Raw genomic sequence first — 23,551 nt, forward strand, 5'->3', positions numbered from 1 at the left:
AATAATAAAACCTTGCAAAACATTTAACTGTTTGGGAATTACTGGAAATTATATCTATAAGAAATGTAAATAGAAATTCGAAACATATGGTTGTTTAATATAAATGCTGAAAGTAACCTTAACTGCTTTTGGAAAACTTTTCTGTTGGAACTTGTTTTAAAAACATGCACTGTTGCTCTTTGACAAGAGTACTGAATGAGTCACTAAACCTTAGCACTTACAGAACATGCACAGAACATGGATTACAAATAAAAGAAAAAAAATTCTGCAATTTTCTTACATCCTGCTCGGTTCTGTACAAATATCTCCCAAGGGGACTTTAAATAATATCTGAAGGGTGGGCCTTGATGTTGAAAAAGTTGAGAATCACTGATACTAGAACCACTGATCTAGACTGCTCTACATAAACCAGTATTGATTAGATAAATAAAAATCGAATTGGTTTGAGAGATTATCTGATTATTCATTTGATCTTGATTGTAATTTATATGGAAGGTGGAGAATTTAATTTCTTCTTTGTTTGCTCTTGACAGATGCATGTCACACTGAAACAAATAACAATGTGTCATTTAAAAATCCATTTTGACTGGTCAATTTACTAGAGCCTGCATGCTGTCTGCCTTCTCTGGCAATGGCTACAGTAAAGGAAATACTTTTTTATAGATAATATGCATCTTTAGCTCTGCATGAACTAAGTTGAGCACTTCTAATGCATATTTCATCCATATCATCTTTTACCACCAACAGACCATCACTGGTCAAGCCAGTGTGTGTATGAGATCAGTATACGGAAGCTACTGCACAGGCCCTGTGGGAAGAGGAAGTCTACGGATATCGATCTGTCTAGTTAAGACCAGTAACAGTGTATACCAGAAGAGAGGAGAACAGAACAAGGGATCACAGGGGTCTCCAAGAACACACCGCTTCACTGAGTCACAATACTGCCTGTTTTACAGCCTAAGGATGAGGCAGTGATGAAGCCGTAAGTCAAAAACATGAGACGACACAAGCCATTAGGTCTACAAGGAAATTATTATCTCTGAATATCACCCCAATACACCAATACAAATTTGTACTCAGAAATTGCTCCTGCATCTGACCATGGTTAAAGAGAAGGTTCAACCCAAAACTCAAACTCACCCTGCCACCCAGGCTTGCACACTGGCTTGACGTCAATGTGAACTGGAACGCTTTCTGTCGCCCTCTTCTGGCCGCAGTCATAAGTGGTCACCATGATTTTGTAGCGCTGCTGCTTGTCGTAGCTCAGTCGCTCGGTGTTCCTTATGTTGCCTGCAGGGAAGACAAACAAAAAAAAAGCATTAATCGTCACGCAGGCCGATAGTGTGAGAAAATTGCTGAAATAAAATTAAAGACACAATGAGTGGATAGTTGTGAGAAACTTAAAAGAGCAATTTGTAATTGTTACAGCTGCCAGATTGCGATACTTCAACAGCATACGGCTTTAAACAACAATTACGCTCTCGTACAATGATTCTGGACAAATGTTTTTAACACAGTTTTAAGTGTGTGAGTGTCTCTGTTTCAGCAATTAAAAAATTACATCTGCAAAGACAGTTTTCAGTGTCGCTAATTAGAAAACAAACAAATAAATCCAATCGCTTAGTTTAGATTTTATCCAAAGCGACTTGCATTCTACATTTTATTCTGACTACGTACAATCCTTTGGGATCAAACTCAAGACCTTGGTGTTGCTAGGGCCATGCTCTAACCACTGAGCCACAAAGCTAAATTTAGCTTTACATTTCACACAAAGCCATTGAGAGAGAGAGTTGCGTCAACTCCGTTGACTCCAATGGAACAGTTCTTTCACAGCAATGGCGGTTCATGGAGGCTCTCAATTGTTCCGTGAAGTTACTAGTATCGCATGGAACTGCGACTAAACAGACCGACTGAGGTAAACCTCTCACCCTTTTAAAGACGAAAGCCATTGTGGTGAGGAAGGCGCGTAGAGAGCCGTGAGGCGGGCCCGGTGGCGGTGGCGTGAGTGATAGTTGTAATCAGCTGTGTGCGCACCGGTCCCACATATCTAACGGAGGAGATCGGAGCTTAAAAGGACCAGTGGCAGGACTGTCGATGAGAGAGGACCGGGCCCGGACATATGTTGAGTTTGTGTTTATGGTTTATGGCCGGCTGCGAACTACCATGTCTGGCTTAGTTTCAATATGGAAATATTAGTGCGGCCGGGCAGGGGCGAGAACACATCCGCGAACTCCGCTTGCAACCTGGCAACCCCAGCAAGCTGGGAGGGTGAGAGGTGGTCCCCCCGGGGCCAGAGCAAGAGATTGGGTTTTGTTGCTCACTTATGGCCCGAGATCCGCCTCTCTCTATTCACCGCCGTCGCCAGCACCACCCGCCCCGCCTCACGGCTCTCGTCCCACCTTCCTTACCACAGCCATTTAATGAATAAAAAAATGAAAGAAATAAAGCATTTAACTAGAAAACATAACTACCTAGTACATCTCTTTACAAATAATACATATTAAAAAAATAACAGATGTCTTTTCAGTAGGAAAAAAGTCTGACTATGTACAATCCTTTGGGATCAAACTCAAGACCTTGGTGTTGCTAGGGCCATGCTCTAACCACTGAGCCACAAAGCTAAATTTAGCTTTACATTTCACACAAAGCCATTGAGAGAGAGAGTTGCGTCAACTCCGTTGACTCCAATGGAACAGTTCTTTCACAGCAATGGCGGTTCATGGAGGCTCTCATGGAACTGCGACTAAACAGACCGACTGAGGTAAACCTCTCACCCTTTTAAAGACGAAAGCCATTGTGGTGAGGAAGGCGCGTAGAGAGCCGTGAGGCGGGCCCGGTGGCGGTGGCGTGAGTGATAGTTGTAATCAGCTGTGTGCGCACCGGTCCCACATATCTAACGGAGGAGATCGGAGCTTAAAAGGACCAGTGGCAGGACTGTCTATGAGAGAGGACCGGGCCCGGACATATGTTGAGTTTGTGTTTATGGTTTATGGCCGGCTGCGAACTACCACGTCTGGCTTAGTTTCAATATGGAAATATTAGTGCGGCCGGGCAGGGGCGAGAACACATCCGCGAACTCCGCTTGCAACCTGGCAACCCCAGCAAGCTGGGAGGGTGAGAGGTGGTCCCCCCGGGGCCAGAGCAAGAGATTGGGTTTTGTTGCTCACTTATGGCCCGAGATCCGCCTCTCTCTATTCACCGCCGTCGCCAGCACCACCCGCCCCGCCTCACGGCTCTCGTCCCACCTTCCTTACCACAGCCATTTAATGAATAAAAAAATGAAAGAAATAAAGCATTTAACTAGAAAACATAACTACCTAGTACATCTCTTTACAAATAATACATATTAAAAAAATAACAGATGTCTTTTCAGTAGGAAAAAAGTCCTGCAAAAGTAAATCACAAAAATCACACTGTATTTTGAATTAAATAAAGTAAATAAATTACTTTCTCATTAAGTACTGCACATGACAAAACTGAATCAATAAAGACAATACAATATAAAACTATTGACTTTTGGCAAATATAAAATATAGGCCCTACTTGAAGTGTATTGCTATGCATATATAAGCAAACACGTAAGTCAATTTTTGAGTGAAAGAAGACAAACTTAAATTTGTCATTTTTTTGCAGTGAATTCAGTTCATTCCATATAACAATGTCTTCTCTGATTGGTTTAGCTTGCTAAGGATTATGGGTAATATATCATTTTGTCAGCCATTTTACTTAGCTTGCTAAGGATTATGGGTAATATAGCATTTCATCAGCTGTTTTACTTTCTCAATGAAGTAAAATGCATACCTTTGTGTAACAACCGATCAAGCCCTAGAAGGATTTATACTTTTTGTTAAAAATTATTTGCACTGTAAAGAAAATAAATGGGATTCTTACAGGACATCTGGATTCCTAATACAAACTCCAAAGCGCAGTATCAAACAAAGGTTTCGCTCTCTTAAATAGGATGCACTTTCCATCATTTAAGACACACAAACTATGATCAGTCATTACTAACACGGACCCATGGCACAACCTATGTGCAGACATGATGTATAGATCTGGCATCCTTGTATGAGTCATTCCTTTAACAGCTAAGAGCCAAAGGTACATTCTGACTTTTTTAACCTCTGGCTGGAAGCCAGACCACACTCTCAAATATTTTAGTGACTAGCATTCTTCTCAGTCAGCATCTAGACGGCAACGGAGGCGCCAGCCACTGTTGGTTGACAAATGAATGAAAAACTTTCACTTGCACAGCTAAAGCTCCAGGTTAAAGACACGCAATAACATAAATTATCCTCCCGGTTTTTGTTATCTGTTTAATGAGCACATTTTGTAACAGGACTGAACAGTTAGCTCACGCAGTTGCTATAGGACGAAGCGGCTTCGCTGGGTGACTACTTGTTTCGAAAGCACTCCACAGTGACATAGGTTGAACAAGTCGGTATCGGTTTGATGTTCTCACATGTCTGCGGGCCTGTGGTTATTTTTACCTACTGGCTGCATTTCAATGAGACCTACCGTGCTGTCAAGGAGACCGAACAGAGGAATAGAGGTCAGTCGCTCTGGGTTCCCAGACCAGGTTTGCATTAATCCTTGATTCAGAAGGTGTGCGTGTATATTCTTGCAAATGATCCAGGTCAGTTTCTAGAGCTGATTAAAGCAAATAATTTCAGACAATGGGATGGAGAGCTGAGATGTTTTTTTTAAGAACAGTTCACATCTATTGAGTTGGCCGTGGGTCTGTACAGCACAGATAAACCCAAGAGTATGAATAAATAGCAAATCGCTGCTGTCGTTCTGAAACCTTATACCTCCATATTTTATGGTTTTTATTTTTGCATTAATTTTTATTATTGGCCTCCCTATATGTGTGTCACTGTGTTTTGCAGATATTTTTTTAACTGATAAAAAACTATTAGTAAGTGCTTGTTACTTTGACAAAACAATTTCCATTTCCTGAGTAACAGCGAATTTGGACATCCAAGGTTTTGTAAGGACAGCAACAAAATGAGATGCTGAATAAGTGAGAGCTGTTATGAATGTCCTCGTCCTGTTTGGCCAGAGCTAAATAAAACATAAGAAAATATAACTTGACCAATGTAAAACGGATTTTACGGAAAACTTAGTAGTTCTTTATGCACGGTTAAGTTGCACTTTATTGGGGTGGTGTAGAATGCCACAGAATATTCTGAAAGTAAAAATATACATATTTTATACATTGATTTAAATGTCGGGTTCTATGATTGCTCAATGTTTTAATCTGCATTTTCTTATATTTTTTTACCCCACTCTTTTATTTTCAAAGGTTCTGCAGTGCAGCAAATAAATTTTCATAAGAGCAAATGTGATCTCTAAATTACTATGAACTTTTAAAAGCTGCATGCATAATTGTAAAAGAATTAGCCAGTGCCGATCCAAGATGTCTGGGGGCCCTAAGCAAATCTTGTGGGGGCCCTTGTCAAAGTAAAATTTTGATAAACATAACTGTAAATTATAATAAATAAAAATAATAAATCAATTAACACAAATAAAAAAAAACTGAAAGACAAAAATCATCAAACTGACAGTTAGAACAAATTAAATTCAAATGAACACGTGTCTCTGGAACACTCTAGCTGTCAAAAAAAACTTGAACTAATTAAATGAGTGATTAACAAAAATAAAACATGATGAATATAGTTTACTCAAGAAAGCTAAGCATATAGCACATCACTAGTTCTCCAAATGTGATGACACAAAAAATTACATATTATCTTGGGCAATCGAAATACAGTGGATTGCAGTGGTGACACCCTCATGAACACTGTACAGCTTCTTTTGTGACTAAGTCATTCCTTTAAATGCTATTAAAGTAAGAAACGTGTATATTAATGTGTAGCCTTTGTAACTTTGGAGACGGTCCATAAATTCAGACTATCGATCATCAAACCAATTTTATGCTAGTGAATACTGGATTCGTAAATCTGTACTTGCATAAATACTCAAAGTAATTAAATAAATAAGGAATTAAAAAGGACATTTCCAAATAATTCCTACAAAGTTGAATCCGCAAGTTATAAAAAAGCGTATAGTGTTTTTGATGGTGGTGCCGAGGCCCTAGTATCAAATACTGGTATCAAACCACAGGGCATGGCATCATCATGCCAACCATCTCTAAATTTCTTTTAAAGCAGCAGAATTGAAAGTCGACAGCCAGTTAACAATTTCTGTTATAGGATTCCACACTTGTTTAGATCTGCAATAGCTTGTTTAGATCTGCAATAGATCTGTTGCAAATAGAAAACAAACGGCGCACTCCACCGCTCAACCCTCTCTTACGAAGCACTATGGTGGCTGACACAACAATAAGATGTTGTCACGTTTTCATTCCTTTGCCGAAGGAGGTGTATTTGCGAAACGGTGATCAGTTTGTCCCTTTAGGGTTACTGTATCAACATGCTGAATTCCTTCTAAGGAGACCAGCAGTGTATATACTGTAGATAGAAATGTCTATTCTAAGGTAATAAAGTTGTGTAAAAATTAGTTGTGTTTATTTGCATTGCATTACTGTCAATAGATCCTCCAAGAAAATTACACATCACACTTTTAAAGGTAGGCATGTTTGTTTTTCTTTACCTTACAGTCATATCTGAATAAGATATCCTTAAATATCACATATGTCATTGTGACAGCCATAGAGTCTCTAGACAGCAAATAGAAATGTGACTGTCAATCATTTTGCAGTATCACAGGGCGGTGCATATGATGTGGGAATCACGAATCTGAGACTGTGGTAGATGAAGCAGGTCATTAAAGCTCAACTGTCAGCAGTATGTTTCTCCTGTGGTTTTTGAGAAAGGTTCAACACTGAGATGATGCCCTGCTGCTGCTCATCTCCGATTACAACATTTTCTGCTTTGGTAGTGAAAGGTGACCAAGAACTGTTTGGTTACAAGCATTCTTCCAAATATATTTATCTTTGTTCATCAGAACAAGGACATTTATAGAGATTTGGAACAACTCGAGGGTGAGAAAATGATGACAGAATATTTTGGGTGAACTGTCCCTTTAAGAGTGACATTTTCTGGATGTTTAAATACTTATCACCCAATGTGAGTAAATTGTCAATTTTGTACCTTGTGTTGTACAACAAAGTGCATTGCATAAAAATAATATTAATTATTTCCATTATTTTTTTTATTAGGCATTCTTAGTCTGAAGTCCTAAGCATGCAAATAAATGTACTCAATGGATAGCCCGTTAAATTCCAACTCTGCCATTCCCTTAATGGACTTAAAAATTACATTTGGAATTGTCTAGCACTCGCTGTCTCTCGATTCACACCCAATCCTTTATGCTTCCCATCTGCTATTCCGCCCCACAACATTTCAGCTTTCCTCCCTACATCCTAACTACATAAGTGCATGTTTCTACACTCCCTATACTACACGCCACCCCCCACCCATCCCTTGACTGTGGTGCCTTCAGTGCCAGCGGGCCTGTTGTATTTAATAACTCACTCTGCCCTCTGATCCACAGTAAATGTTAGAGCCAAAAGCCCTCAGAACAAAATTCGCTCTGGCAGCCCATGTATCACTCCTTACTCGCTTGGCACTAACCGAACCCCGACAATGCCAGTCGCAACACAGATGCTGGCAGGGCCCAAAGCGGCAGGAGAAAGCGAATGAGGCAGAAGCTCTGAGTTTGTCTTGAGCCTGTGAAAGACAGAGCAGCTCTTCGAGATATCTGACACCCACCAGAGGACATGAGAAGGCTGCAGACAGGCTCATCTGTTTCTCCCATCGTTCTTGCACCTCCGATTTAACAGAGTCGTCACTGACGTGTCCAGAACTGCCTGGCCGCTCCATTCCAAGATTAGAGCTCAGGCAGAACAACTGGCCAATGAGCCATTTAAATCATTGATGCATTAAACGATAACAAAATAAGACATAAATTCTGGGCTTGTGGATGATGGAATTAAGTGAATGAAAGCTTAAATTGGATCAGATTCAATCATCATCACCAAAGAACGAAATTACAGGTGAAGCATGGAGGTGAGAAGATGATTTGCATGTCTAGGCATAATTTGTATGCATGCCAGGTTAGGTAAAAGCAATGAGAAAGAAATGTGTGCGCACTAAATGATTCAATGTGTGGTGCGGGTATTAAGATTCACTTCTTAGAAGAGGTGAACATTAATCCCCATTTATTTATGCAAGAGCCTAACCCATTTGTGTGTGTGTAATACAGACAGGTATAAAACAGACAGGTATAAAGGCAGACAGACAGAGAGAGAGACAGTATCTCACCATTGCGATCGATTGCAAAAGGTGTGTCCTGTGTAACAATCTCATAGTTGCAGATTTGGCTGTATTGTGGAGAACAGTCCTGATCCCAGGCCTCCACCTGAAGGATGCTGTCGTAGATCTTGCCCTCAGTCACCGTAGCGTGGTACTGAGGTTCCCTGAACACTGGGGAGAACTCATTTACATCATCCACCTGGATATGCACCACCGCCCTGCAACAGAACCAGAGAGAGGAACAAGGAAACATTCAAGGTTGAGAAAGAGGCGAGACGTCAACCTTATTAAAGAGATGTGCTAATAGACTTGAGACATAGATACAACACCTCTGACTGGTGAAAGTGAATCGTGAATAGTGCTACGCATTAGAAGAATCAACATAAAGAAAGAGAGGAGAGGAGAGACATTTCTGTGCATTCTACAGGAACTTCACGTCTGATGGTAAATATTTTTGTTGATGCAAATGTATCAGTGAAAAATAATAAGTGAATTAGTACAAATGTGTTAATACACTGGAGAAAAAAATGCAAAACAAGATCAAATACAAAGCAAGACTTCATTTTTATTTATACATAAATAATGTTTTTGTTTATATTTACCAGATATTTTACTACAAATCATGAATAAGAATAACAATTGAAAAGGGGTCTTCAGTTAGCATAAATAGTTACTTTAATATGTGCGCTGAGCTGTTGTTTACCAACTTTGGGTTTTGCCAACTGAAACAAACAATTAATAAACTCCATAATCTATGTAAATAATACAATACATTCTCACTACACTCTTAAAAATAAACCTGCTTCACGATGCCATAGAGGAACATTTTTTTGTCTAAACGGTTAACACCCAAAGAATCTTTCTGAGCACTTTTCCACCATTGCGCCGAATCGTTCTTGTTGCTTAATCGTTCCACTCCGTGCCGATCCATGCCAGCCGCTGGTAAATGGTTACATTCTTCACCATAGCGCTGATAACGGACATTTTAAGAATGTAAACATAAACGCGCCACGCGCTGCCTTGGAGAAATCATTGGCGACCTCCAAAATTGAACTCAAAATCGTACAGTGCACATCCGGCATCAGAGTCAGCCACCTTTTTTGACAGAAACATAAGTTGTAAATTTCTTTGTTGTCATATATCTTCATAAATGGAGACATGAAGTTAATGGGACCTGCATTTAGATGATCCCGCTGAGATCCCGCTTTCTGTGATTTCTCCAGCATGCACACACATACACTATATCTCTGTGTCAAGAGACATTCATCGGAACAGCCCATGCTGTGATATCAGAAGCAGTTCTTCATTTCTCTCTCTTTCTCACAGTGTAAGGTGCCTGAAGCAGGGCTCTCTAAAGCATTTAATCAAACCTCTATATGTTCCAACTGGGGTGAGCTGCTGTTTTAAGAGAAATTGTTGGGCATATACAGTACAGAGCCTTCGGCAACTTTGTAAACATTTGATGGGTCAACAATGCAAGACTAGCCATGAGGAAAAAAAAGTCTAGCCATGAGGTTGTAGTTGTATATATCATATATATATATGATAAACTGCTCCCAGGGACAGAGTTGAACCGTATTCAAACAGACAGTTGATCCTAGAAAATTGCCAAAAAATTGCCAGAGTGCCCTCTGTGTGTGAACGCGAACGCATCCCGGATTGATCCGAAAAGTGATTTCAGAAAGGGGACCTAGAAAAATTTACGGGATCAGACCCGGAAAGCGCCCTGTGTGAATCAAAGGCAGAAACAATGCCATACAAGCTGTACTGATGACACGCATATATAATAAATCGTAAATAATTTGGCTATAAACAAATATAGCGTTTCATTTATGTTTCTTAGTTAATCAACAACTAAAAACTACCATCCGTGTTTAGCTAAATCCCGGATGAATGCAAGAGTCATAATCACTTCAAAGGCATGAATAGCGTTGTCTGCTTCTAAACCCAGTTTAACTTGAAATTACTTTGATCAAAACTATTAACATGAAAATGCACAGCGCTTCAATAAACTTGATTGCTTACCAACCTTTAAAACCTTTAAAACACGGCTGTGTGCACATGCCATGCTCGTGCTGCACTGCGGATAAGCACGTGTGTTTCTGTGCAGACACCGGCTCTACTTTCACCGGAACAAGATTGTTTTTTCAACAAAAACACAAAAGTGTTTTTATAGCATTATGTGCAATATGCCTTATTTGATCTGCGTGAGCTTATTCGATAAATGGTTTCAAAATCTAAATGCAATTTCAAACTTTGTTTTTAAATATCAAATAATGATACATTTATTTTTAATCTCACATGTTTCTACATCATATTACTGGAAAAATATAATGCCTTTTGTATTGCAATTAGGCTGTGTTGCAAAAATAGCCTACTGGCTAATTTTTACTTTGCAGCATTCCGTTATATTTTTCATTGAGCTGTGTAAATTTGCACCGAACTATTTTATTTATTTTCATATAACATTTTACATTTATCTTATATTTAGCGTAATCTTGTGGGGCTATATAATGCTCTTCGTCGTTTTGCATTTACCAATAAAAAAGATTAATAAAAAGTTTTTTTTAAACTGCTTTGTGATTTTCAAAAAGCAACAATATGCTACGTAATAATAACCCAAAAGAGAGATTATTTGGGCCTATGTGGCACTAAATAAAGGAAGGCAGTAAAAATAACAAATTGCGCTATTCGACCACCTAAAAACACTGTAAGGAAATATCCTTCACAGTGATCAGCTCAATTTTCACGACTAAAGAAATGCGCATAACATGAAAACTTTGCAGTATAGTAAAAGTTAGGAAGAGAGACTCTGCAACTTTTTACTATTCATTTACTTTATATATGTATATATTTGTGAACTTGTCAAGTTTTGCATTATTTTAAGTTGAGTTGAGTTAAGTCAATACAAAATATGTTGTATTATTGCACCATGGTAAATTATATTTTTGTGACACTATTATGATGGTAAAGCTGTGGTATTCTTTGAAGTAGATGTAAATGTATATACAAATTTTATTTTATACTTACTATACCACATGGGATGTAATAAATGAATATGTATCCAGTCAAGATTCACATACAAAGCTTGAAATTACAAAATACAAAAAATATTTATAAACAGCTTCTAAAACTGTATCCCAAGAGAGACAGATGTCACCGAAACCCACTTCTCTGAAATATTACCTTTTTTAAATCATAGTAAAAATGTAGACCATTGAGCGAAAAATAATTATCAGAGCTTATCTGAGGATAACTTAAGAGTTATAAACAGATATTTTTACCCAAATATATCACCACAGGCAATAGATAATGATGTTAGCTGTTTTGCCGTCAGCACAGCAATCGGCTTGACGCTTTCCTCATTGCGTTCTCGCCTCTAAAGCTTTACGAAATCTTACAAAACTTCAAACGGCTTTTAACTTTGATAATAAAAGGATGAATTAAACAGATTGATCATTTGCACAGCAGGACGGCACACGCTAAACATTTCAAAGAGCAACGATGCGTACAAGAGAGCACGATTTGTAACAAAATGTTTTTGAACATGCTAAAGAGATGGGCGGCGTTTTAGCTTCTCAGAATTTCCTTCAATTACTTTGAACAAAAGCTTTTACCCTAAATGGTTTAAATTAGAATAACCTCAAATCTATCTTATTACAGTATGAGTTGTATTTTTCCACCTGGGAGGAATCATCTGCAGTACAATCCTCCTACAAATGTGTTTGTACTCACTTGTGACTCTTCTTCCAGTCGGCTCCACTTGGGCTGGCTCCGCAGTCGTAGGCCTGAATGATGAAGGTGTATTCCTTCTGTTGCTCGCAGTCGACAGGACCCCGAGCCCTCAGCACCCCTTCACCCGACGTCCTGTTCAAAACCTCTGCCTCGAACGGGGCCTCCTGCCCGTGAATCTTAAATGCACAGATCTCACCTGGAATAAAAAACAATAAGATGCAGGAGGTCGAATAAGTGACTGCGAAAACACACAAATGGCCTTCTTTGCTCAGTCTGCCTCTCAACCAGATATGATTGCTATAACTTTTACCCAGCAGGTTTGCCCCCCGACCTGCCGAAATAATATGAAGGACACAGTGTGCTTTTGCAAGGAACTCTGCTCGTGCTGTGAGAGGAAAAATAACTATATGCTCTTGTAATTGCCTCATTGCAGTGGTGAGATCATATTGTGCCAGAAAGCACAGTGTTCAAGAATTGTGTTTTGAATGTGGTAATGACTGTCTCTCTGGATATCATCTCTCTTGTTCACAAGCAGTCCCCTCCATTGAAGAAGACATGTAACCATGAAATATGTATGCAAAATACCCTTGAATAATTACAACACAAAAGCTTTTAAACAAACTATGCTAATTGCAAGTGGCAAAAAATGATGCAACGCCCTTTTTTCAGGTCGGCGGATCCGTACACTTACATTTGAAATTACACGAAACCTGTCAAGTATCATATCATAGTGTGATCTACTAAAATAATAAATACAAAAATGCAAAAGAGAAAATGTATAAAATACATGCTTGCATACTTGTTATTGTGTGTGATTGTGTTAGGGTTTTGGTCAGGATTGTATAATCAAACCAATTTTAGATTAAAATGGACATTTACATGTATTTGGCACACACTTTTATTGAAAGCGACTTGCAGTGCATTCAAATGTCCAATGTGTAATTTTTTGGAGGATCTGTTGACAGAAATGCAATATAATATGCATAACTATGTCTTCAGAGGTGTATAAAGACCTTACATTTAGAGTTTTGTTTTTATTACCTTAGAACAGGAGTCGGCAACCTTTGCAACCAAAAGAGACATTTTGGGCCGTCTCCACACCAAATAAAATTAGTCTGGAGCCGCAAAATATATGTAAAAAATTACTATAACACAGGTTATACATGTAATGTAGTAGTTACCCAGTTGCACCACTAGGTGGCAACATAGTGCGAATTTTTTAGTATTTAGATGTTTTCAATTTATAATTTTTTGTTCTTTGCAATCAGTGGGAGTTAGACTTGAGGCTTTTACTGTGAACTTTTGTTTTAGCTTTTGTTTTTGCGGCATTTGATGAACAGCCACAAGAGACCGCCTACTCTTCGAATACGGACATCATGCGTAAACATAATGAGAAGCACGCTAGCCAGACAGGATTTAAACTATGCTGGCTAAATACCTAAAAGTTTGGTTTAAAGACGAAAAACGTACCAAGCAGAAATTGTCTATTTCTAACAAATGCATACAGTGTTCGGCGATGTATCGTATCTGTCAAAGCAGAAATAAAAAGCTGCTCTTTTTATGTTTTTTTTTCTGTCATCTCCGGTCATGTACTGTACATTGCATTCACTTATTTCTTCAATTCGAATGAAATATCTGATTATGCTTTTTCAGATATTTCTTGAAGAAATCAGGAGAAAAATTGACAAAAAAAGACGGATTGCTCTACAGAGCGTGTTTCTTAAATACGATATGTCTTTCAGCAAAGAACCAAAAACATGCCGACATCTTAGTTCTGTGCAGCCACCGTAGTGCTTCGAAAGGGAGGGGTGGAGTTCGCAACCTCACAGCTAGATGCCGCTAAATTTCATACACTGGACCTTTAAGATAAACAACTTATCACTATGTGTGTTCCCTGAGATTGAATTTATGATCATGTTCTACCAGCTGAGACACAGTATAGGAACACTAGGTGTTTGTTTCTTTCAATTCTGACACGGTTCAGTTCACTTTCAGTTTTCGAAACATCATTCCTTTTAAGCTTTGTCTGCATTGTATTCACACGTAGTGCAGTTCTGTCCACACTATCAAAGAAAATGTTGATGCACAATCTTTTGACACTACAATAACTCAGGGACCACAAAAAGGACATTGTCTTGGTGTTATATCTACATTCATGGGTGCTTTTTTTGCAGTCCTTCTATCTGGCCACAGCACCTCTTTTAGGGATTTGAAAATGACCCCAAAAAACATAAGAACTCTGACCCCGAGACAACTGATATCACTTAAACCCCGGCAGGTCTCCAGAGCAAAGTTACGCTGTGTGCTCAAGCCTGCTGTTGCGAGATGATAAGCCTTACTTTTTTTCACACAGTCCATCCACTCAATTCTTTCTCGATTTCTTTTTTCATTATTTTCTTTTTTCGTAGCAGATCTGATTCTCCGCTCTGAAAATCTCCCTCATCCTTTCTCAGTGCTGAAATCGCAATTTATCCTCCATAGTTCATGTTCCTGTAGAGCCCCACTGTTAAAATTCCCCCTTTCTATTAGCCTCACAACGCTTTATCCAAATTAAACACATAGCACAATGGGGCGGCACTCGGAGGTGTGCAGCGGCGAAAATAAAACATAAATACACATCAGGCGGCAGAGTTCCGTGAAAGCTTTTCCGAACATTCCATTTGATGAAAAAATTAGATTGAGGGAGTCAGAACGTGGGAGGCTTACGTAAAATAACAACAACAATGATGATAAGATAGCGAATAAACTAAAAATAAAAACATTCCCAGTAAAGAAAAAAAATTACTTAACGCTCTGGAGTCATGGGTAAACCCATTTTCCGCTCCGTCTGTTGCTGCAAATGCATTTTCCAGATTCAATTGAAGAAAGAGCAAAGGGTCAAACCGTACAGCATGGGAAGTCTGAGCAATGCTGATGTATATGCATGGGGTAATGGTGGAGGTAACTGTGGTCTAATTTCCATCACATCTCCACATGACAGCTCGGAACATGCAGCGTCTGCTTGGCCCCTCAAGCACACAAGGTCTGCAATCATGCAGCTAGCTCTACAGATGCTAAACTCTTCGAGTTCCCCTTTGAAAGCATCATGGAAGTGTTAAATCGTGCCGACAGATTTGCCATTTTCTAATACCACATCACATCAGCTTTGGGAGTGTAAAGCAGGGAGTCTGGGTAAGCCAATTTGAACTTAATGAATGAAACCATCCATGTAATATTTGTCCTGTTTACTGCTGGAATTCATTTGAATCAGGGTAGTATACAAGCGGCAAAAGCAGTCCACCCAAGAGACCTGGATGACCTCCATCTTGTAAACCAAGTCATTTGGCTGTTTCATATTTGGAAACAAGCAGAGATAGATCACAGATCTTTGAATTTGAGTCATAACTATCAAAGAAAAATCTAAACAAAATCAATGAATATTTTGCCTATAGTAAAAATAATAACAATATTATTAAACAATTAAACAAATTAATATTTGAATTAATACAATAAAATAAATACATTTATTTAAAAGTATAAAATTAATAGCAACATTTGTGGTATTAATAACCGATTATTATTAGTAGTAGTAGTATTCGCTGGTCCGTCTTCAGGCTCTTCACATGGGACCATTACCCCATCCATTTAATATTTATATGAGTAATAATAATTATTATCATTATTATTATTTTTACTAATATGAAAATGTTATATATTTAAGTCTGGATGGGATAATTGTTATTAATAAGTATATATATATATATATACATACTGTATAAATATATATTAAAATGGTTCCTTTTTATTTTATAAAATATTAATTGAAATAAAATAATTAAAATAAAAATATATATATTTTTTAATTAATAATATAACAGATCTTAATATTATAAAATAACCATTTTGAGATATTATATCATATTAAACCCGATTTTCCAGCCTAGATTTCACAATCGTGACAGTGATGTTTAATATTTTATTTCCATCTCTTTCTATACTGAGCGGCTGTAAGTTGTATTTGATTAAAACCCTGCTCACGGAAGACCATCAGAAGGCAAAGCCTTGAATTGCCTGACCCTTCAGAGATACACTCAGTCGGCCCCATGTTCCCTTTCTTTAATTACTCTCTGGATTTCATTCTTCGCTAATGACTCTCTCTCTGCCCTCCGTTCATTCCCACTCTTTTAGACAGACACGCACACGCATCTTTTCCCACACGTGCACATCCTATAATGCTTGTCATGCAGTAAAAGGTTCAGGTGATGTTGAGGGCTGCTCTTCACTCCTCTCAACCTCTTTCATCTCTCTCTAAGTGTGCATATATCTAAGTCTGGATGGGGTAATGGTCCCATCAAGAGTGTGAAGAGAGCCTGAGGACGCACCAGCCCGCATCAAATCATTTGTCATTTTTAGCACCGGCATATCCATGTAGTTTAACAGTGATTTAGAGAAACGATTTAGACTCCACAGACACACATATATACAGTATACGAAGATAAAGGTTGCAGTACATGATCAAACACTGTTATAATATGTATTATTGGGCAGGCCTGATGTTTTCTTTAAATATAAGTGAAGGACAGAGGTAGAAATGAGCCGTGTTACATCACCGGCTCTGTTCATTCATACAGTGTGACTATAAGCTGCTTCAGCAAAGGTCAGTTTGAAGAGAATGTCAAGTCAAAGAGCACATATGGCTGAACATTTGGGAGGTGTGTTTGCTTTTGACATTCAAAAGGGAAATGTGGCTCCTGAAAGGGCTTGGCACAATGCCTTTCTTTTTTTTCTTTCTTTCTCTATCTTCCATTCTCCCTTCTCTTTCTTTTTTCTGCAATGCTCTTAGGGAACATTGTGGTGTGAAGTATTGGCCTAATATTTATGTTCCTAAAGGTGCCTTTTTTAATGCAACATTGGAGGATTAAGTGAAGTCCTAAAGGGGTTTTCATTAAGATTAAGGAACACCTCATTGCCTTTTTGGAGATAGCGGAGTCATCAGTTTGACCCTTTGGCTAGTAATAAACTGTCTTGTCGTGGTCATTTTTTACTCTGCCACCTATAATGAGGAGCACAGGGCAGTGCCTGTCCTCCATGTACACAAACTATGCAAATGGCTAGGACCACCAGTGGCACAGAGCAAAGCAGAGATGGGAAATTCAATACTGAAGTCTAATCATATTATTTTCCTAGAAGCTTTGGGAGTGAAGCAATGCAATTATTTTAATTGATCTTGTACATTTCTGGCAACACAGTTCGTCTTTGCTAATACACAGCTTTCGGAAACAAGTAAAACTATGTTTTGTTAGATTACCACAAAGTTCAGAGACGCTCTAATGCACTGATTCCTTAGGACTTTGCAAGACACTTAGTACATAAAATACCTAATTGCCAATACTACCCTTTATTTCATTAAAGCGTTAATAGGGGTCACAAAATCAATCAGACCTGGTGCTACCCAACCAAAGACAAATGGGTATAAAGCCCAAAGTATAGTCAAGCATTGCTTTTCAGAATTCCATTCATTACCATCCACATAGCAAAGTTTATTTTCAGTTTTTTCTCATTATTATGAGATAAGATGACACTGCATGCATTAATTGTATCAGTGTGGTCAAATGTCCAGTTAAAATCAATTCAGTAGACAGTTAAACGAAGTGTGAAGTCAATGTGACATCTGATGTTCCCTGTCTTTCAAACAGCAAAAGAGAGGCGTTGAGAACAGTAGAGAGCGTCTCCATGGAGAAAGCACAGCATGAACCCAGAGTGCTTATTTCATTGATTTAAAGTGTGTGAAGAGCAGAATAAAGGCTGGAGACCAAAGACTATAAATAGAGTTGGACAACCTCCCTTGGGCATTTCTCCAGTTTACTTTTCCATCCCACATACCAAATCCTGGTTCATAAATTAATTACTCAACGAACAAAAGCCATTGCCTAGCTGGGCTGAATCCCGTCCCATCGGTCTTAAAGCACTTATTCTCTGCTCAACCAACTTTGAGTCCACAAGTGAACCTCCCCTGACAGGACTATCATTGCCATGGTCACAGGTTAAAGCACTACGGGTTTGCCGGACCAGTGGCCTACTCTCACAACCGCACGTCAAATTTCAGGTGACAAGAAGCACATCAACAGTGCACCACAGCAGCTAAACATATTTTCAAGTCTAAAACATAGTGACCATTCAGTGATTCTGTACTTGTCTGAGCATTCGATCGACACTGGTTGGTCTTGAGTAAAACTATTGCCGCAGAACACATTGTTACATGTTGGTTTAGACAGATAACAGTGCTGCTGGAGCCAAACAGCATCCATTGAGAAATTCATTTGTAACACTCATGCTAGCACTTAAAATGTACATTCACGTCATACTGAAACGGTGCTTAGAGGAAAGATGAATTCTTGTTTCAGTTATTTACTCTGTTTTAGTTGTTATATATCTATTCAGAAATAATATCTGAAGGTTCCTTAAACAGGGGCACCATTGCAGGAAAATAATATAAATCAATAGCCTTGAACACTCACAGAAAGACTAAAGACGACAAGAATCATTTCAGAGTTAAGTGCTTATCCTTCTATCGCACACATTACGTTGCAAAGAACTACAATCCATTACAACTGCATCTCTCTTTTCAACATTTTTTTTTAAAAACAAAAAGATGAATTCTTAAGATAAAAAACTACAATTATGTAACACATGAAAATTATGATATAAAATGTAGCTGTTATAAAGCGTCTGCCAAATGCATTAATGTATTGAGGATTTTAAAATTTTAAAATTTCTATTTCTCTATTTGTATTTTTCTATATCTGAATATTGTATTGTATTATAACAAAATGTTAACTTATGAAAGTATAATTTTAAATATGGTAGAACAGGACTTTTGGATCCTTGGAAATTGGATTAATTTAACACCATCAGCATATCGTAATAGCATGAAAAATGCCAATACCGATTGTTCATTAGGGCCCCATGATTTCCGTGATTCGGAAAACACGGATGGAGAGTAGCAAATATGACAGAAAGTACCACTGAACAGGTTTTCAAATTGTTCTATGAATAGCGCTAATAATTATTCAGCTGCCGTTTAAATATGCAATCTGCTTGTTCTGCGTGTGAATGAGTGGTGTGGTTTCATGTCCTGTAGTGGACTTTTTAATTCGTGTTTGGTTGAACCCTCCATAATTCTATGTTCACACCAAACACGAAAAAATAGCTGTTTTCAAGTGAGTGCCGCGATCTGAAATATATTTTGAACCTCCACGGAAGATTGACGTTCGCATCTGAACTATACTATTCGTCTTTGCATTGAATTTGTATGTAATTAACTCGTGCCAAACGTTTAATTCGCATTTGGTGTGAACCCAGTGTAAGAGTTTACCTCAGGCACATTTTACCGTTTCATTTGAGAGAAGCTGCTGTCAAACATTGCGACAAAATAAGAGTCTTTCATCAAAATAAAAGTTAAAACAGCAAAATAAAAAACCTTCAGATAAAAGAAAGTGGTTTATGTTAACATAGTTGTACATTAGTTTTATGGATTTTTTTACAGTTTGAATAAATGCTGTAGTATAGCATTTATAACTGTAGTAAGTTCATCCCAAAATCAAACTTATTTAATATTTTACTCACCAAGATGATGTTAAACATGTTTTGAAAGCAACAGCAAGGACTTGAATTAAGTTTATTAAAGCAATGTTCCATTTTTTGTCAAATATAAGTTAATGTTGTTAATAAAATAAATAGTGTATAGCAAGATTGTCTTATTGTACTTTTTTATCTTAACCTGTGCCTTTCTTTACATGTTAAATGGATCCAATTCATGTTCAATAAAATTAATTGAATGTAGCAAAAACTAGCTAGCATTGTATAGTACTACTTGCAATTGACCAATATCGGTAGTTGTTTGTTAAAATCTGTATCGGCCAAAATATATCATATCGGTGCATCTCTACACGCAACACTTACGGTTCGTAGCTGTGCGGGTCGTGAAGCTTAAACTTAAACTTTGTGCTGCCGTTAAACAGTTTTTGTTTGCTTTGATTATTTTTACATTGGTTATTTTCTTTCTTTTTCTTGTATTGATTTTGTAATGGTTGTACTGTGCTCTGGTAACGGGGTCGAGATCCTTACCTTATTACAGCTTTGTTTTACTGATGCCGCGATCTGCTTTGGCTGTGTAATGTGCTGTGGAAGGCCTGAGTACTGGAACCATTGTGCCTAGTATCATTGACAAAGGTCAAATTGTTGTTTTAGTATTTCTTTTCGTTTCGTTTTGTTTAATACCTGTTTCTTTGTTCTTTCTCCAGGAGCAGGGAAGGCTAGTTGCTTTCTTTGGTGTGCTTCACATATTGCTGAGTGTGTTGTTTGTGTTGTTTTTACTCTTTATGATGTGCGTGTGGTGTCTGAAGTTGATGTTAATTGTGGTTTAGACTACCTCCCGAGTAGCAGTCAGCTATGTTCCCGCTAAGCTGGGCCCCTGGAGAATAATTTTTATGATCCTGTGCATGTTCATGAGAATAGACTATTTTTATTGATGTTTGTAGTTGTTGTTGATACTCACGTCTGACTATACTTTATTCCTATACCTTCACTTGGTGTAACGTACCTCTATGTCCTTTTTGGGAGGATTTCTCTGGCGCCCCACCAGGGTGGCTTAGTTGGTTGAAAGTAATTGTTATTTAAATCTATGTGAGTGCCACGCATATAATAAACGTCACTATGGACTGCTGAGTCATTATTTAGTAGAAGGAATAACTTGATATGATGTTTCCCTGCCATTCATTCTGATTAGCACGAGCGCTGTCACTCCTGTGCATGTTTGCGTGTTCATCTATCACATCCACAATGTGTTCTAAATTAATAATAAAAATACTGAAGCATCTGAAAAACGACAAATAGCTTCTAGGAACACTTTTGTTTACTCAGAATTCAGAATAAAAATGAACAGCAGCCGCATCAATCTGAACTAACTCTATCTGCCCGTCGTCTTTCTGGGGCTCTCAAAACTACCGCCAGGTGCAGAAAACTAAAAACAGCACTTCATCATGAAAGACACATTTCTGTGAGCTAAAATGTATTTATGATCGTTTCTGATGGATAGCTCACTGGAGTGAAGTGGTTTCTTTTTGCTGGAGGTAAACAACTAGTCAACATTGTGATGAGGGGTGATCGCAGACAAACTTTTCACAGTGGATGGGAAAAGGTCTTTTATCGCTCCCGCATCATATTATGTAAGCTGCATTTATAACAAAGAACAGCGAAGATGCAGATGTCAGGTTAATGCACACACCTTGTAGGCCTACTCTGCTTATGAAGTTCACTTCACTCTGTGCCGCTGTGAACTGAAGAATGCACTGAATAACGCAGCCTGCCGCCATTTACATAATAAGAGTTTTAGAGAGGACTAAAGCGATCTCGAATTCCTGTGCAGATTATATAATTTCTCATAAGGGGCTAAACTAGAACTTAAGGGTGCCTAAAGGCCCTAAAAAGGGGCTAGCGATGCCACTGATTATTATCATCAACATTATTCCAACATTGCAAATTTGTTTATTTCTAAATATCTAGAAAGTAAATGACAATTTGATGTTAGCACACTGCACCATTGAGGTTTAATAATCATTGCTGTTATTATGCTTTGCTCGTCCTCATGCCCTTCCGTGCTTATTTCCAGCTCAGTTTATACAGATAAATACGTTTTTATTGACCCCAAAGGGAAAATTATTGCGTTGAGTAAAACATTGCTTACTTTAATGTAATGGCCGGAAATTCCCCTCCTTATTTTCCAAAGTAATTGGAAATGGGATGCTAGCTGATTTGGGCTACTATTAACTAAATTTAAGGCTCGAACATCTAATATGCTGAGTCTACCATATCATTCCAGCCCAGATGTTTACGCTAAATGCTTGTCTTAACTCAGCTTTATGATAAATGTCTCCCCTCAGTATTAATTAATCTCTCTGAAAATTTTTAAGACTAATCATTAAAAAAGCTGCTACGAGATGCATACCGTATAAATAGTAAAGACTGTGCAATGTGCAAGTCAAACTATAAGCATAAAAACAACTAACATTTGTACGTTTTGCCTTAGTGACTCATGTTTACCTTTGTACTTCAGTATAAAATAATGTTACATTGTCAATTCCGGTTTCCCTGGACATTATCTCGGACCACACACTGAAAATCTGTTCCACTTGACAGATCAAACAGCCATCGGTGTGTGCCAGGAATTTACAGAGCACAGTCAGCCAATGAACTGAGTGATTTTTCACCAGTCGACCTCATCTTAGCCAAAACACAACTTTCATGTCATGCCCTTTTGCATGCCACTGTAATCCATGCAAAACATTTGGGGATCTAATCCAATTTCTTGTACTTGCTTTATTAATATTCAGCTGTGGATGTTCTTCAGCTGTAGCGAAGAACATCAAAGTAGTCCAACGATGAAAGGTAAATGAAAGATATAAGATTCTGTCTGCCAATAAAGCTTTTCATTATCTTAACGCTATATGGACCAATATGGAAATCACATTTCTTGCCACTGAAGATCAACAGCATGTTTCTCTTTTAAGAGAGAATACAATAAAAAAAGAAACGTATTGCTTTCAAAACTATGTTTGACATTTAACCTTCAGAAATTCTTCTTGATACATGCCGCTGTGTTTCTGGCAGTTGCTGACTGCAGGTAGACGCCAAACGAGTATTTCTGAAGATTAAGTCCATGTCGAGAGGCACAGGTATGGATGCGATGCTCCAGCATGTCGTAGAATGATTTCTGGTTCCCCACTACCTCCAATCTAATTTCTAACTGTAAACTAAGTAAACTGGTAGTTACTGGTAGTTTCCTGTAAACTGGTAATCAATATTGGCCAAGAAATGTCAGTTGCTAACATTTTTCCAAATTGTTATCTTAGTGAACAGATGAGAACAAAGAAATTGATACATGTTTGGAACAACTTAAGGGTGAGTAAATGATGACAGAATTTTCTAATTTGGGTAAAACATTTCTTTAACACTACATGGTAAAAAATATTCTTTTTACACTTTTATGTTAAATGACTTTAATGTTTCAGGTTAAATCAAGGTGCCATTTGAATTTAAATGATGCTAAACTTACTTCAATGTCAAACTTTATTTTATATGTGTTTTTAAAAAATGAACTCTTCTGAGAAAACAGAAATCTAAACATAAATGCACAATGTTAATTGGCTTGGAAACTGCACAACATCAGAGTCTAACGCTACACTTAAGTGTTCAAGATGCCCCAAATTTATATAACATTCACAATGAACAGATCTGAATTATAAAAATATATGATAGTTAATTTATCTTTCCTTCTGGAAGTTTCCTTCCACTCCCAAACAAAAACATAACATAAGGGCTGTCTCCAGACCTGAATGTAGCGGCCGGTAAGGTCATGACCTCTGTCTGCTTCAAAGCACAGAGAGAACAACCCATGACACAGTGATGAGAGAAACACAGAAGAACCACTTATCAAGAGGAACGTGATCGGTCCAAACCAAACACATGACATCTTCTGAATGTCAGTGTACAATGTCATA

General features: G+C 38.0%; 1 protein-coding gene across 1 annotated transcript in view; it reads right to left on the reverse strand.

Annotated features, from left to right (window-relative positions):
* The window catches only part of clstn2a (calsyntenin 2a), a 184,163-nt gene that overhangs the window by 45,806 nt on the left and 114,806 nt on the right, over positions 1-23,551 (reverse strand). Inside the window, exons 3-5 of the mRNA XM_079451908.1 lie at positions 12,015-12,210; positions 8,289-8,497; positions 1,141-1,290 (exon numbers count right to left, since the gene is read on the reverse strand). Of these exons, the coding sequence (XP_079308034.1) occupies positions 1,141-1,290; positions 8,289-8,497; positions 12,015-12,210 (555 nt within the window). The remainder of the gene's footprint in view (positions 1-1,140; positions 1,291-8,288; positions 8,498-12,014; positions 12,211-23,551) is intronic.

The sequence above is a fragment of the Barbatula barbatula genome (genome assembly GCF_947034865.1).
Source record: "Barbatula barbatula genome assembly, chromosome: 3".
NCBI lineage: Eukaryota > Metazoa > Chordata > Actinopteri > Cypriniformes > Nemacheilidae > Barbatula > Barbatula barbatula.